General features: G+C 41.1%; 1 protein-coding gene across 1 annotated transcript; it reads left to right on the top strand.

The window, feature by feature from the left end:
• The first annotated feature begins 2684 nt into the window (after window positions 1-2684).
• ATP6V1D (ATPase H+ transporting V1 subunit D) lies at window positions 2685-14465 on the top strand. Its single transcript, XM_044436925.1, has 9 exons — window positions 2685-2839; window positions 6026-6143; window positions 6289-6368; window positions 7105-7172; window positions 8314-8358; window positions 8871-8974; window positions 10068-10134; window positions 11742-11820; window positions 13765-14465. The coding sequence occupies exons 1-9, from the start codon at window positions 2799-2801 to the stop codon at window positions 13907-13909; spliced, it is 747 nt and encodes a 248-aa protein (XP_044292860.1). The 5' UTR covers window positions 2685-2798; the 3' UTR covers window positions 13910-14465.
• Window positions 14466-16270: the final 1805 nt, after the last annotated feature.

The following is a 16270-nucleotide window of genomic DNA, read 5'->3' as shown; positions in this document are numbered from 1 at the left end:
CCCCCGGAGTCCACTTAAGCTCAAGCCGACTGCTAGGGTGACTCCATCTAGCCACTTCGTTCTCTGCCGCCCCCTTTTGCCATCAGTTGTTCCCAGCATTAGGCTCTTCTCCAGGGAGTCCTTCCTTCTCATTAGGTGGCTAAAGTATTTGAGTTTACTTCAAATATCTGGCCTTCTAAAGAGCAGTCAGGGTTGATCTTCTCTAGGACTGACTGGTTTGATCGCCTTGCAGTCCAAGGGACTCGTAGGAGTCTTCTCCAGCACCACAATTCAAAGGCCTCAATTCTTCGGCGCTCAGTCTTCCTTATGGTCCAACTTTCACAGCCATACATTACAACTGGGAAAACCATAGCCTTGACAATACACGCTTTTGTTGGCAGGGTGATGTTTCTGCTTTTTAGTATGCTGTCTAGATTTGCCATAGCTTTCCTCCCAAGGAGCAAGCGTCTTTTAATTTCTTGGCTGTAGTCCCTGTCTGTGGTGATCTTGGAGCCCAGGAAAATAAAATCTGTCACTACCTCCATTTCTTCCCCATCTATTTGCCAGGAAGTGAGAGGACCGGATGCCATGATCTTAGTTTTCTTAACGCTGAGTTTCAAGCCAACTTTTGCACTCTCCTCCTTCACCCACATCAAGAGGCTCTTTAGTTCCTCTTCACTTTCTGCCATTAGAGTGGTATCATCTGCATATCTGAGGTTGTTGTTATTTCTCCCAGCAATCTTAATTCCAACTTGTGATTCATCTAGCCCCGCCTTTCTCATGATGTGCTCTGCATATAAGTTAAATAGGCAGGGTGACAGTATACAGCCTTGCTGAACTCCTTTCTCAATTTTGAACCAATCAGTGGTTCTGTGTCTGGTTCTCACTGTTGCTTCTTGACCTGCATATAGATTTCTCAGAGTCAGATAAGATGGTCTGGCATTCCCATCTCTTTAAGAACTTGCCACAATTTGTTGTGATCCACACAATCAAAGACAGTACATTTTCCCAAAAGAGGGTTTTAAACAGTCCCACAAGGAGCTGTTCTGGGAACATCACTTTTAAACGTTTTAATGAATGATCTGGAATTAGAAGTGAGCAGCAAATTGGCCAGGTTTGCTATCACCAAATGGTTTAGAATGGTTAAAACAAGAGACCCAAATATATTTATTTATTATATTTATATCCTGCCTTTCTCCTTTCAAGGAACTCAAGGCAGCTTCTTATATATCTCTCCTCCTTTCAGTCTTATCCATACATCAAGAACCCTGAGAGTTAAGTTGGGCCCAGAGTCTGTGACTGAGCCGAACTCACTGTTAGCTTCATGGCTGCATGGGACCTAAAACCTGGATCTCTTGAGTCCCAGGCCTGTACCCTTAACCACTACACCACATTAGCTTCTCCCAGATTGGGAGATGAGCATCAAAACTGTAAATATGGGTCACTGTAAGGAAGTGTAAACTACTGACTTACATTGGAGTAAAACATCCCAACTTCATGTATAAAAAGATGAGCTAGAAGTAACTGATCAACAAAGAGACCTTGGTGTTACAGTGGACAGCTCAATGAAAATATCAGCCCAGTTCATAGCTGTTGCAGAAAGGGTAAATTCCATGTTAGGCATAATTAACTAAAGAATGGAAAATAAACCTAGCAATACCATGCTACCTTTACACAGATCTAGCTGACAAAGAGTACAGTAAAGTTCGGAAAAACACCAAAAACAACAACGGGAAGTTTTTCTTTTAAAAGATTTTTCTTGAGACCAATGAATAGCTACCAATGAATAATTCCAGATGGCACACCTGAGCAGTCCTAAGTTGGCCCTTTTATACACTGATCATTAGAGGGTTACATGTAACACAGAAGTTACAGAAGTAAAAAGTTACAATGTGTTGTTCCCAACTTGCATACCAAAGATAAAGATGTTCCAAGGGAGCGGGGAAGGATGGGGTGGTTTGGTGTGAATTGCACTTTCTTTGAGGTGCTGTTATCTGTCACGTGCCAACTAGCTTTCTCTGGTGCCTGGTGAGTGCCAGCTACCTTTCAAGGATGCATACATGCTGATTTCCAGAAAAGGGTTTTTCTCAGACCTGGTTATGTGTCAATGCTTGCCTGATAAAATCTAAGTTATAGCTGTTGATTTGTACAACAAATCAATTCCTTATGTCAGACTGTGTGTGAGAGAGGAGTGATTAATCCAAAATCCTTACACTGTAATAATGCCTTCAATAGGCCAACTCAAATATCACAAAAATGCTTTGATGATCTTTGAGTTAGCCGAATAAACACCAAGCTTATATGGATTTCTTCTTGCTGGTCACAAGACTGCTTTCATTTTTGTAAGTCTATGGATTTTACTGCTTCTTGCAATGGAAAAGATCGAGCGGCTTCATGAAGAGTAGCTAAGCGACTAAAACGATCACATGATGCCTTTCTATTTCTGCTAAACATCTATCACGTGTGTCATGCTAGTGATTGTCTACTCCGATGGTATACAGGCCGCTATATTTTTTGCAGTCGTACTTATTCGACAGCCGTTTCTCTCTTGGACTTACCGTAGGTGGAAGTGCCATTCTTTCTATATTCATACCGTCTATATTAGCTCTATATTTCGGCCGGTGCTTATACGTCACTTCCGGAAGAGAGGAGAGCGCGTCTCGCCCAACGGCGAAAGGCCAGCGCTCGAGGGAGGCGGAACGGGCGGCCGCACCGCCCTTTGGTAACCAAGAGGAGTCACGTGACGGCGCTGAGCGCTCAGCTGAGGAAAGGACCGCCCGGCCTTTTTGCAGTTATCTCCGTCGGCTACTCCGGCAAGGATGTCGGGCAAGGACAGGATTGAGGTCTTCCCCTCGCGCATGTGAGTTGCTCTTCCCTTCTAGTCCCTGCTCAGAGCAGCTCTTTTACGGAGCCGCTCTGAGCGAGGATGGCCCAGACAGTCTTTTGCCTGCGCCACCGCTACTCCCGCAGGCTGACACCGAATGTCGAGGACGCTTTGCTGTCCAGTTTGACCTCCTGCGGAGTAGAAACCCCCGATCACCCTTTCTCCCCCGTCTCTCTTACACAACCGCGGTGGTGTAAAGGGGTGCGTCTTTTCACTTTGCTAAGGCAGGCTAATTTTTAAATTGGGGTTGTGATGCTAAGAGTTCGATGAATACTACTTATTTTGGATCGCTTAACTCAGAGTTAAATAATATGTGTGGAGTGCTGGATTTGACACGACGCACTCCCAGTTCAGACAAGCAGAACCTACAGGTTTAAGAAAACTGGGAAGTGAAAATGATGTCCTTTTCAGCAAGTGCTTTGTCATGTAGTCAGATGTCTTTGACAGTTATGGAACAGGGTTGTCACTGTCTCTGAAAGGTCAGAATGTGTCATAGCAGAGGTATTGGACAATTTTTAAATACATTTTTAACTGGAAAAAGAAAAGATCCCATGTAATATTAAACATGTAAAGCCTATTCATTTTAGATGGTTTTGGATGTGCCTAATAGTCAAGAATCATTAAAGTATTGACACCAAACTCTTCTTTACAGTTGGACTGGAATCCAATGGATATCTGCTTTAAGTTCCGTTAAATTTAATGAGGCTTAATTCTAGATATGTGTGTATGAGTTTGCAGTGTAGGTGTTCTTAATTGTATGGGAAGATAATTCTATGGTTGAATATAAAAAACAGAACCATCACTTACTGTGATCAAAAAGACTGCTCTTTCTAGCTCTGGTCCTTTGGAATACTTACGTACACAGAATCATTTTGAATGTGAAATGCCCACCCAGTGATACTACTTGTCAATCTACAATGATCTGTTCTTCCCACTTTTGCTATAAGTATATATTCCTGTAGGCATAAAACTTGTGAGATCAGGCATGTTTCCAGTAGGTTTGCTGAATCTGATGTGACATTCTTGACAGTAAACAGAACCATGTTTAAATGCATACACACAGTTCTGCTGGATCTTGTTTCAACCAGTAAATGAGTGAGCCTGAGATAGGAAAGTAACTGGTGTGAGCGAGTTAGTGCAAGAATGCAAAATCCATATCTACCTTTTTAAAAGTTTGTTCTCTTCCTGGAGGGAGCAATTCTATGGTCCCCAGACAATATCTGAAGTGCCATGGGATAGTTTGGATTCCCAAATCTGGGGCTGAAGACAATGCTCTGATCTCAGAACTGAGAATTGGAGATGTGCTTCCTTGCAGCTAGCTTAGAAAGAATCATGCCAGCTGTTCTCCAGTGCTGAAAAACTGACCTTGGAAAAGAGATTGGTTTTTTGGGTGGTGGGGTGGGGGGAGAGGAGGCTGTATGTTAACCCACAACCAGACAATTACAAGCATATGGGGAAATGTTATGTGAACCAGTGTTTTTTCCCCTGTTGTTTAAAAATGAACCTGATTCCTCCAAAGGAAATTAGTGTCTCACTGATCTTTTAGAGTTCTTTAAGAATGTCAGTAAATATGTGGACAGGTGTGATTTGGTAGACATTGTTTACTTAGACTTTCAAAAGACCTCAGTCAAGGTCTCTCACCATAAACTCCTAAGTAAACTCAGCAGCCATAGTATAAGAGAGAGTTCCACTTATAGATTGCTAACTGATTGAGAACAGAAAGGAGAGGGTAGGAATAAATAGTAAATTTTTCCAGTGGAGAGCTGTAAACATTGGACTGACAATGATCTCTATAAGGAAAGGATAGACTATTCATATTTTTTTGTCCTCGTCAGAAAACAATGGGCAGTTCTGTCAAAAGAAAAAAAAGTTTTAAGAGGAACTGGAGTCTTAACACTTAGCTGTCAAAATTTGGTGCTCCCATAAAATGAATGGCTCTCATTTTTCTGAGCACATAGTCTCAAAGAGTGAGAGAAATTTGAGTATAGTCAAATCCCAAAACAAAACAAAACCAAAACCTCAAATCCCAGCCCTATATGATATGACAGAAAATGGCTAATCTGTTGCCTCCCCCCCCACCTTTTTTTGTGAACAAAGGCTTTTTTTTTTTTTTGGCTTATGGTTTTCCTTGACAGCTCAGCTTTTGACAGTTGCTTTGGGTTAATATTTACAGTGCATGCTGGCTGCACTTTGACAATGAGGACTGCCCAGGACATTGCCCAGGCAAGGATGCCCATTTTGCACCTGCACAAGTGTGCATTTGCACAAACCCAACTAAAAATTAAAAGGCATTAATAAATTGTGAAAATTGCCAAAAAGATAAAAACGGGGGTTATAAAGTTGTGACTGCCCTCCACAGTGTTTCTTGGGAACTGTTACTAGCTGTCAAATTGGAGATTGTGAAAAGTGACCTCCAAGGGAAAAAGAAGAGGGGGGAAACCCATGGCAGTTACAAAAGCTGTAGCAATCACCACAGGAAAAAGGAGGCGAATCCTGCTGTGGCATCCATGGAAGGACCAAGTGTGAAGGAGTGGGGGGCAACCCACAGCGAACCCAACCAACTGTCAAGAATACTGTGGGCTATTGTGGATTGTCAGGCTGGGTTGTCAGATGTCCAGACTTGCCCAGTCAGATGTCATGTAGCAATCCTTCATCAGCCTGATTGGAGTTTGAATACTCAAAATGGCAATGGATTGTGTCCTGCACGCACTGTGGCCAATCATGTGTTGAGTAACCCACACTTTTCCTCTGTTACATATGAACTGGGTCACTGTGTAAAATATGTGATGGAGTCAACCAGTTCTAAAGTTTTTTAATCAGCATTTTTGAATCCTATAGGAGCTTCCATAGAAATAGTTTGTCATTCTTGCTAATTTTCTATGGGACTTGCTCTCTTGCAAGTGTGCTTAGGATTTCAGTGTACATTTATCCAGGAATACCCTTCATTGAACATGATGGGGCACACATCAGAGCAAACAAGCATAGGGATGTGGTGTCAATATGTATCCTGCGGTTGTATCCTACATATGTATCCTCTATGTCTATGTGTCTTGTTTTTTATGACTGACTCTTTTTTAGAAACATTCCTGTCCTCTCTTCATATCACCTCAGTGACTATATGAACATGTATTGCTCTATTCCTTCCATTTTTGATTTTGGCAGGGCGCAGACCATCATGAAGGCCCGTTTGAAAGGAGCCCAAACAGGTCGCAACCTCTTGAAGAAAAAATCTGATGCTCTGACCTTGCGATTCCGGCAGATTCTAAAGAAAATTATTGAAGTAAGGTGCTTTAATGTATTTGCTTTGTTATTTGGAATTTTGAACAACATTTCTTTTAAATACACCCACACCAAGCAATTCTTATTATCAGTGGTAGACTCTATTTGGTTTAGAAAATTGCAGTCTTTTTGGGTTGTATTTGCAGACAAAGATGTTGATGGGTGAGGTCATGAGAGAAGCTGCTTTTTCACTTGCTGAGGCAAAGTTTACAGCTGGAGACTTCAGGTAAGATTCTCAAACTTGGAGTGTGGTTGAAGGGTGCTTTGTGAAACATTTGGTTTTTCTTTTCCAAGAAATGGGTCTCATTTACCTTTGTTGAGGAGATTTTGGGTGGCGGGGGGAGGAAAATTCTGTGGCAGACCCTGTAAGGAATGAAGGCAAGCCCATAAGAAATAGAATACATATTAAGAAGGCTTGCAAAGATAAATGAGGGGAAAAGGAAGAGAAGAGGGGAATAAAATTTGAGATTTTCTAAATGTATCAGCTGGTGTAAGAAACAATCAAGTTCTTACGGCTTTATGTTATACTAGGAGACATTGATTATTCTTAAACTAATGAGCAGTGAATTAGTCATGGTGCATCAGAACACATCCAGAAAATCTGCAATTGTCATACCTTGGTGTTGTCCTTAAAAGCACAAACCACCATATTATGGCCAGAAGTAAGCATTGCAGGGGATTCAGAAAAGCTTTATAAGGGCTATGCATCTCTAAAATGTAACTGCCTCTTTTGCAGGTATGAATAATCTCAGCTAGCACACACAGTGGGCCCCGTAAGTGGGACTACGTTCTGATTGTGTAACATGTGCCACAGATAGAGTTTAAGAACAGTGATCTTGTTTGTGCAGCACAGAAATAAATAATATGAGAACTCTAGAAAACTAAGCAAGCTAATTGGCCATTGATTCCACCTTGTTGGACAATGCATATACTATTTCAAGACATGCATTTTGTTTTTGTAGTACAACTGTGATTCAGAATGTGAATAAAGCTCAAGTCAAGATCAGAGCCAAGAAAGACAATGTGGCAGGTGAGATCAGTTGTCCTCACTCTTTTTGAGCTCATGGGCACATTTGGATTTATAAGAAAGTGTCATGGGCACTGTCACAGAATGCCAGCTGTATGAGTGTGTGCGTGCGTGTGTGGGTGGAGTAGTTGCTGTGGCACTGTGAACAATCACATTAAGTTCTGCAACTCGTTTTACATAAGACGAACTAGCAAAGCTCAAAGATAAGGAACTTGTCTAATGTCTTGAGTACATGGCAGAGGTTGGATCTGACCCCCAAAACACAAAGCTAGTCCCTTGAACCCACAGTTTCCTGTTTCAGTGGTACACATATTTCACAGATGGCAAACCAATTAATTCCCCCAAATAATTTCTAAATTGATTACTATAAAATTACTGCACTGCTAATCTCACGCTTTCACTCTCAAAATCGCCACCCGAACAGGCCTTCGTGCCTGTTTTTTCCCTCCGTCCCCATGCCCTGCTTTACCTATCTTTCCTACTTCCATCAAGGCACAGCCACTTGCTTCCTTGCTCTTCCCTGAGAAACATTTAAATTGGAAATTACTTGCAGAGGAAGAGAACAGTTTGGAATGGTCTCTTACTCATCTCTGTTACTAATATTCAATTAGAACGTTTCTCTTGTCTCACCTCATTCTGACACCGCTGGCTATACAGAAAAATGGGTGGACCTGAGCATGTACCACAGAGGAGAGTAGAGATAAGCTGGAGTTCAGTGTCTGAGATGGTTAGAGGAGCAGAGAGCTTGACAGCCTTTGATAGTATTTGGAATGTTTCATTATGGGAACTTCTATTTGGTTTTCTGTGAATATTTTGGGCTGTTTATGGACTTAGTTTTCTGACCACTGTGAGCATGTTAGTGTCTCAGTTCAGATGTAAAGTTACTGAAACAACAAGTTGGTTTGGTGTTGTGGGAACAAGTTATGAGCTCATATGGGGTTTGTTTAAGCTAAGCTGTCCAGTAACAGTCATACCAGGAAAGTGTGGTTTAAACTATCCTTGCAAAATAGGAACAATTCCTGGGTCAAAAGAATGTCAGTTTCAGCAGCCAATGGTTATGGTCAAGACCCATAAGAAAACTAGATGGATGTAGGCATGGAAATGTAATATATAACTTACCCAATATGTTGTGTGGATTTTACAGGTGTGACCCTACCAGTTTTTGAACATTACCAAGAAGGAGGGGATAGTAAGTAAGAGTAACTTTTTCTTTCCCTAGATGACTTTGGTATGAGCTTAGCTTTAATACAGTATGCTTAACTGAAAATCGAGTAACCCATACTCTCTGTCATAGCCAAATGATACAATAGACAACATGGAGCCTTTAACAACCTTCCTGTAAATATTTGTCAATTTTTTATCCTATGAGGTTGTTTTCAGGTGCTGGAAGAGAGGTTAACCTGTAGAAATAGATGGTAAATATCCAAGACATTCCCACAATTTTTTGAGCAGCTGATTCCTTTTTAGATGTAATCTTAAACTTGGGAAAAACTTGCTGTTAACGTTAGTAGGGTCAAGATCACCTTCTTTGTAACTATTTACATTTTGCATATTACTCGTAGAACTAGAAACTGAGATGAGTGGCTTGGTGTTTGGAACCCTTCTCCCCAGTAGAATATTGTTGGGGGTTTCTTTGTGTCTTCCAAAAGTTGCTTTTTCTTTTTGATGTGGCTGCTAACTGTATTGGATGAATTATTTCAGGTTATGAGCTGACTGGTTTAGCTAGAGGTGGGGAACAACTGGCCAAACTGAAAAGGAACTATGCCAAAGCAGTCGAGCTGCTTGTGGAACTGGCCTCCCTTCAGGTAGGTGGAGGGAAAAACTGTTGAAACAACCTCTGGTATTTATTCCAAGTATTCCAAGGTGGCATGACTTTTTAAATAGGTCATCAACTGAAAGACCAGTAGCACTGCATGTGGTACAGGCCATTTAAAAAAGAGCAACTTAAAGGTCTTTTAGTATCTGAACCTTCATTGACACACTCAGCTTCATTTGTTTCTTAGAAGGGCAGAAGAGGTGTGTGCAGTACTCCAGCCTCATGACTGGGTTGTATGGTGGTAGCTGGCAGTGGCACTGCAGTCGGTGCAAGTAAGTGGATTCGGAAAAGGGGAAAAAGATTGCGGAACACCGATTAGCTGGAAATTAGACAGACTCCCACATTGCTCTGTTATTTTGAGAGAAGCTCATAACTATCTTGTAGACTTGCAGAACTTGCCTGTCAGCTGGTACAACATTGTTTACCCATTTATGGGCAAAGTAATTCCTTTCCCAGGCCATTGTAGCCTGGTGCTCCCCAGACATTTTGGATTACCACTCCCAGAAACTCTGGCCATTGCCTGTGATTTATGGAAATTGTAGCTCTGAACTTTGGAGGATACCAGCTTGACTAAACCTGGTATAGGCTATAGCAGCTGTCTCCAGCCTGGTGTTCATCAGATGTTTGGATGAACTTTTGCCGGCCCCATCTAGTAAGGTGAGAGATGGTCTAAAACAACTGGAGGGCAACAGCTTGGGGAAGCCTGGGGAATTCCTGTGCCAGAGTTGGGCAAATTCTACTCCTCACCTCCTCACCTATCTTAAATTTGCAAGTTAGTACTTGGAGTGGCTGGTGGGAGTAAGGGAGCATGCCTGTGTTCTGTCATTCGTTATGCCAGTCTGGGGCAGAAGAAGCTGGGCCAGTAAGCTTGGAAAACTGGGCTGCCAGTAAATGTTCTCTGCAGGAAAGTTTGCATGCAGTTTGCCAGGTGAGAGCCACACCAGAATTTCTTAACAGTGGATGTCTCAAATACTTATTGAAATATTCCTTTGCCTAAGGCTGATTTCCCAAGAGCCAACCCACCATGCCTCTTTGGTGAAAATAATTTCTCGTGACGTGCTCCATCTTTTTGCTTTCCACAGACTTCATTTGTTACGCTGGATGAAGCCATCAAGATAACAAACAGGCGTGTGAATGCTATTGAGCATGGTAAGAGATAATCCTTTAGTACTCTTGAGCCTCGATAGGCAACGTTATGTAGCTTTGGACAATATGGGAGGCAGTTGGACATTTCTGTGCTTGCTGTGGAATTGGTATGTCTCTGCCCTCTTTTGGGTGATAGATTATGCTTCATATGCACCAAGCTATTTGAAGTTACTTGGATGCAGAGATTTTTCAAGACCCCAATATATACTATTATTTTGGAAGAAGACAGAAATCCAAATAAAATTTCACTAACTTGAGGGTTTTTTTCTGCACAACTTCAGGAAATGATAACATCCAATGTTCAATCATTCCGTTCCAGTAATGCCCTGGAAATCTATTTTTCTAGCAGAGAATCTGAGATTAGAAGGTGAAGCAGCAGACTACATTTTGTATATACCCTGTTCAGTACTCTTGCCATAGATATATGGCTAAATCAAACCTTCCATGTTGAATGTCTCTGGAAGCATCCCCTATTGGCTTAGATTGATTGGGTGGGGACCTTTGGAGACCTGGAGGCCACTTTCATCTCCAGGACCTCTCCATGGACTGCACTTTCCTATTCCTGTGATGATAAAATACGGAGGTGTGGTAGGAAAAACTGTTGTGCTTCTCTGCCAGTTTTGCAATAAACTACTGTGAAAGTTTAAACAACAAATTTAGCTTAATTTTAAGTTAAATATATCCCTTTTAAGCCCCAACAGTGGTTTGCTGCCACGATCTGGTGGTAGACCGCCACAGGTTTTGCTGCTGCTGCATTGAGATGGCATGGTAACGGCTGCACTGGAAGGCAGGGAGCTGTTTCCCTCCCTTGGCTTAGATGATACATTGGGTGATTTTCTCACAAGCAGGCTTTGCTCTGCCTGAGGTTGCCTTCGAAAACAGTCCAGACACTGCAGCTCGTTCAGAACAAGGTGGCACGCCTGCGAATGAGGACCGACTTTTGCAAACACATTACGCCAGCCCTGCACAGGCTACACTGGCTGCCAGTTGCCATCACAACCCAATTCAGGGTGCTTAAAATAAAATACAAAACCCTAAACAGCGTGGGGCCAAGATATCTGCAGGGTCACCTATCTCCATACATCCCGGCTCGATCACTGAGGTCTCCATCTGGGGCCCTTCCCCAAATTTCTTCCCCCAGTGAAGTAAGCGAGGAGATGGCTAGGAGAAGGGCCTTTTCTGCAATAATGACTCACCTGTGGAACATGCTTCCAGTTGAGATCTGCCAGGTGTCTTCTCTTACTTGGATGCTAATTGAAAACATTTCTTTTTCACAATATTTTAGTGAGTGAGTGGGTTGGTTGTAGAATGGTTTATTATACTGTTTTTTTATTGCTGCGACTGTTGTGTTAGAATTTTAGACAATTCTGTTTAAATTATTGATTGGTCAAATGGTTTTATTATTAAGTGAATGTTGTTTTTATTGCTTTTATTGTTTTATTGCACTGTTTTATTGATATTATGTATTGTTCATTTGTAATTGTTTTATTTGTTGTTTTTGGATGTAATGTAAGATGCCCAGATAGCCTCATGGCTAGGGTGCAGCATACAGGTGAAATAAATAATGTTTATATAATCATATTGCTAATAATATTTCACTTTTTCCATAGTTATTATTCCCAGGATTGAACGTACACTGTCATATATCATAACTGAGTTGGATGAAAGAGAGCGAGAAGAATTCTATAGGTAAGTGATTCAGCAATTCAAAAATGGAAAATGTGGGGCAGAAAGCAATGCCATGCAAGCTGGTTGTTGCTTTTCAGATGGAAGAACCATCAGTGGATGAATAAGAGTAAAAGTGACATTTCTGATGCCTGTGGAAAACCCTTTATGGTTGCCCATTGCATTTTGGAAATTATGTGTGAACTTTAATTCAAAATAAATAGTTAAAGGTGGCTTTTAAAAGTACATTTAACAGAAGTTAAGCAGCTGCCAACAGAGACATCTGAGAGTTTCTTTTTACTCTGTCTCATTGGTGGTTCTTTCATATATCTGCCTTCAGTTTTCATTTGCACTTTTCTGGTGATACATTCTCCTCTGCCCCTGTAGCTCCTGCAGAGCTGTTCCAAAGGGTCCCTGCCCTCCAGAGCAGATTTTCAGTGTGTGCATCAGGCTATGCAGGGAGGGGAGAAATCATACCCTCCCAGTTCCATCAATAGAACAACTTCTTCAATGGAACAACTTAATTGGGTCTCATCCATTGTACCTGAAAAAGTAGTAGACATCAAATACAGGGTATGCAAGTATATTTAAAACCACAGGCTAGCTTAGTACCCTGCTTGTGGCTCCTGCATCAAATCAAGACAGAACTTTCCCTGGAATCAAGAATGACAAACTGAAACTGTTGCACTTTGGGCACATCTTCAGAAGGCATGACTCCTGGAGAAGACAATTATACTAGGGAAAGTTGAGTGCAGGAGAAGAAAAGGAACACCAGAAACAATATGGATTAACTTCATAAAGGAAGCCACAGCTTTGAATTTGCCAGAGTTAAGCAGAACTGGCAAAGACAAGACGTTTTGGAGTGCTTTCATTCATGAAGTGACCATAAGTTGGAGATGAAAGACACTTAGAAACAAAAGTATTCTGCTTATTTAGGACATGGATGTTGCATCAGGGTAGCAGGAGTCCAAGGCTGGCTTGATAAACACCACTTTTGTCTGGTTCACATATGTATATTTGCATTTTTCTTCTGCAAGTGATTCTGGGTTGAGTATCCTCATGGAATGTAATATGGAGAAATACACGTGTGAACTGGGTTGCTTTATAATCATCCAGATAGTGTTTGTTGTGAAGTAGATTAAATATATAATAGATATTAATACCTGGATATAGCCCTTGGTAGCTGCCCCATTTCTGGTGACTTCATTTGCACTTTCCCTAGTCTTTGTGGTCTTTGGAATCCTGACCACTGCTGGCTAGATGACTGTTCAGTCTGGTTTATGTTGATGCTTCTGTAAGTGGTCCTGTATTGTGGGACAGTCAGCTGAGAGTCAGTGGAGAAGTTGCCAGCTTACATTAGTGACTTGCTTCAATGCATTAAGTTGAAGTAGTATACAAGGCAAAAACAAGATATATGGCTCCTGTATGTTTTGGCATAGCTCATTTTGTGCAATAGAAACAACCTGCATCTAGTGATAATCAGTTTTGGTGACCAGCTACTTGATTTTTTAAAACACAGATTAGAATGGGGGTTGTACAGAGGCAGGGGTTGCTTATTGTATTAGTATTCTATAGAAAGAGGAAGTGTGCATAAACTGGTTTGGTTTGGTTTGCCCTCCTTGGAATCATGAGGTGGGTCATACAAATTCACTGACTGTCCTGGGTGATGCAGCAACCACACATAAAGGGATATAACAGTTGTTTCCTTGGCTCCCAGTGTGCAGCAAGCATGCAGCACACCAGGCCCTGACATGGGATAAGAGGAACCACACTTACTTCATTCCTGTCTGTCTATCCTGCTTTTCCTGATGTTCTACCATCCTTATCTTTGTAAAAATGTGATAGATTTCAGTAGTTTTTGGACTGGTAAGAATACAGATGATTTTGTCACATTTCCTGTATAAACATAAAAGAGCCATGCAATAAACTATCAGCATTAGCAGTAACTTGGATCACTTTGCTCCACAGACTGAAAAAGATTCAAGAGAAGAAAAAAATACTGAGAGAGAAGAGTGAAAAGCAGCAAGAATTACGGAAGGCTGCTGGAGAATTACAGCAAGAACCGGCCAATTTGCTTGCAGAAGAAAAAGATGAAGACCTTCTATTTGAATAATTGTCTACATCTGTAATATTTGACTGAAAGCAGTGAGTTTGGGATGCAGTTCTGGATACATTGTGGTGCTTTTTTACACTGTGGCTCATCATTTGGTGTAGCAGCCTGAACCTTCTGCTTATGCTGATTTCATTCCAGGAATGTTTCTGTTGTGAAAAACTGTTAATGTTTGGTAATTAATTACATGCATGTGACAGGAACATTCCCAGCTCTCCCTCCCTGGCTCCATTTCATCCCTTTGACAGAGAAGAACTGGAGTACTTTCTTCTGCTGTTTTCAGCTATACTTAAGACTCCCTTTTCTCCTTTTTCTTGTGTACTGCCAAATTCTTGTGAACAAAAGTTTATTTTAACCTGCTCCATATCCACAGGTAAAAGCAATTGTAATAACTGTGCAAACTTAAATTATAAAAAGGTTATTTGTCACAACTTGATTTGAAAGAACTGTAGCTATATTTTCTTTTACCTTTCAGGAAAGAAAAAATACTTCCATTTTAAGTTGTTTCTGCCAAGTCATTGATGCTGTAAAGTCAGTAAAGGAGTATGTCTAAACTCAAGATTGCTTGTTTCTGTCAAAAATGCCCCTTAGGAGTACAATCCAGCAGCTTTTTGATATCTGGTTGGAGTGACATAGAATTGTTCAGAGTCCCAGATCTGAGGTCCCTCACCCCATAGCTGGCATGGAAAGAATAAACCAGGTTGCCTTCTCACTGTGAGGAGAAAAAAGGGCATGTTAGGGAAGGAGGAGAGGAAACTTGGGCTATTGACTTATATTGCATCCAGTTGGTACCCCAGACTTCTTCCTCCCCTGTTTGTGCTGCTTATCTAGGATCTGATCTGGGCATTGAATGCAGGTAAGCCTCAACATTTGAAATGACTACTGGGGGCATAGGTTTATGCCTTCCGTCTTCAAAATAAGGGGATAGGGAGCAGCTATCTGCACATGATTTGTGTCTAAGCAAGGGTCTTTAGCTCTGAACTAGCATCCCCATGTTAATTTCTCCTGATCTGCATTATGACAACTTGTACAGAAGAAAAGGTGAAGCTTTATTTTGATGAGGAAAACATGTATGTACAGCACAGGTAAACTATCCAAGCTAATACAGGGATGTTGTTTTGGTTTCACTTCTGTGTTTTCCACAGTATTTTCTTTGAACTGAGGTTAAAAATGAAATCTCCTGAAGAACTGAGGATACATCTAGATAGAAGTGTGGAGAGTTCCTGACTAAATCTGTCCTAATTATCTCGGATTAGATGTCCAATTTAGCAATTGAAAGAAGACTAGATAAATTTTTAAATAAAAGAAACACCACACAATTGCTCTAAATATGTAACCAGATTTGCAACACTACTGCATCATTAGCAAACACCCATTAAGGAAAATTATGGAGACAGATAGCTGGCATCATATTTTACATAAGACAAAAATTGGCTCACTTACTGAAACATTAGGCAATAATTATCGTAACTTAAAGAAGCAACCTACCCTGATTTAGTTAACTGAATTAGAACTGTTCTGGTAGGGAAATAAATTTGCAATAATGCTGTAAAAATCAATTACTAGAGTGAACATGATTTTGCCTTTCATCTTTCTCACCATGCTTAACTGTTTACACCTTCCATCATATGTATCTTGTTATGCCTACCATATTTCTCCTGTACTAGGTAAAGTGTGCTTTAAGTATCTATCCTATTTAATGCTTTAAATCAAAATACTTCATTGCCTCTATAGTAGCCATGTTCCACTTGACTATTACATAGAAACATAACGAGTCAGAAGGGGTCTCCTAGGCCATCTAGTCTGACCCCCAGCTCCAGCTGGCTCTACTCATGTTAATCCCCAACTTGTGGTTGGCCAATCTTTCCTTGAACACCCTCACTGATGGGGGCCCCATGGAAGCCCATTCCATATTCTAGGGATCCTGATCATGACATCCAACTTGAAACCTGGTTTCTTGAGCTTTGTCCTACTGGACTGCATCCTTTCCTCCACTGCAGGGGAGAACAAATCAAAACTCTTTACCGTGCAACACCCCTTCTCATACGTATATTTCACTGTACGTAGCTATATGTATATCTTCCTATATTACTGGAGAATATGCTTGAATAAAGCTTTCAAAATTATGCACACCTGAAAGTTTAGGAGCCATTGTAGCTGGTCTAGAATGATGTTACATTTGTAGATGTTCGTGGCAGTTTAGATATTTGGCTGTGTATTCTTGCCGAGCGGTGTTTTGTTTCCTTTTTGTTATGTTTTAAATGCAATAGGATTGTAATACTAATCTTTCCCTGGCGAACATGCATCCTTACTTTCTATGATACGATGGCAGACACCTTTGAGTTTGCTAGTTTACAGAGTAAG

Source organism: Varanus komodoensis, unplaced genomic scaffold (genome assembly GCF_004798865.1).
Source record: "Varanus komodoensis strain SLA01 unplaced genomic scaffold, ASM479886v1 scaffold3, whole genome shotgun sequence".
NCBI classification, from domain to species: domain Eukaryota; kingdom Metazoa; phylum Chordata; class Lepidosauria; order Squamata; family Varanidae; genus Varanus; species Varanus komodoensis.
The sequence above is the reverse complement of the archived record's forward strand: the minus strand, read 5'-3'. Positions and strand labels throughout refer to the sequence as shown.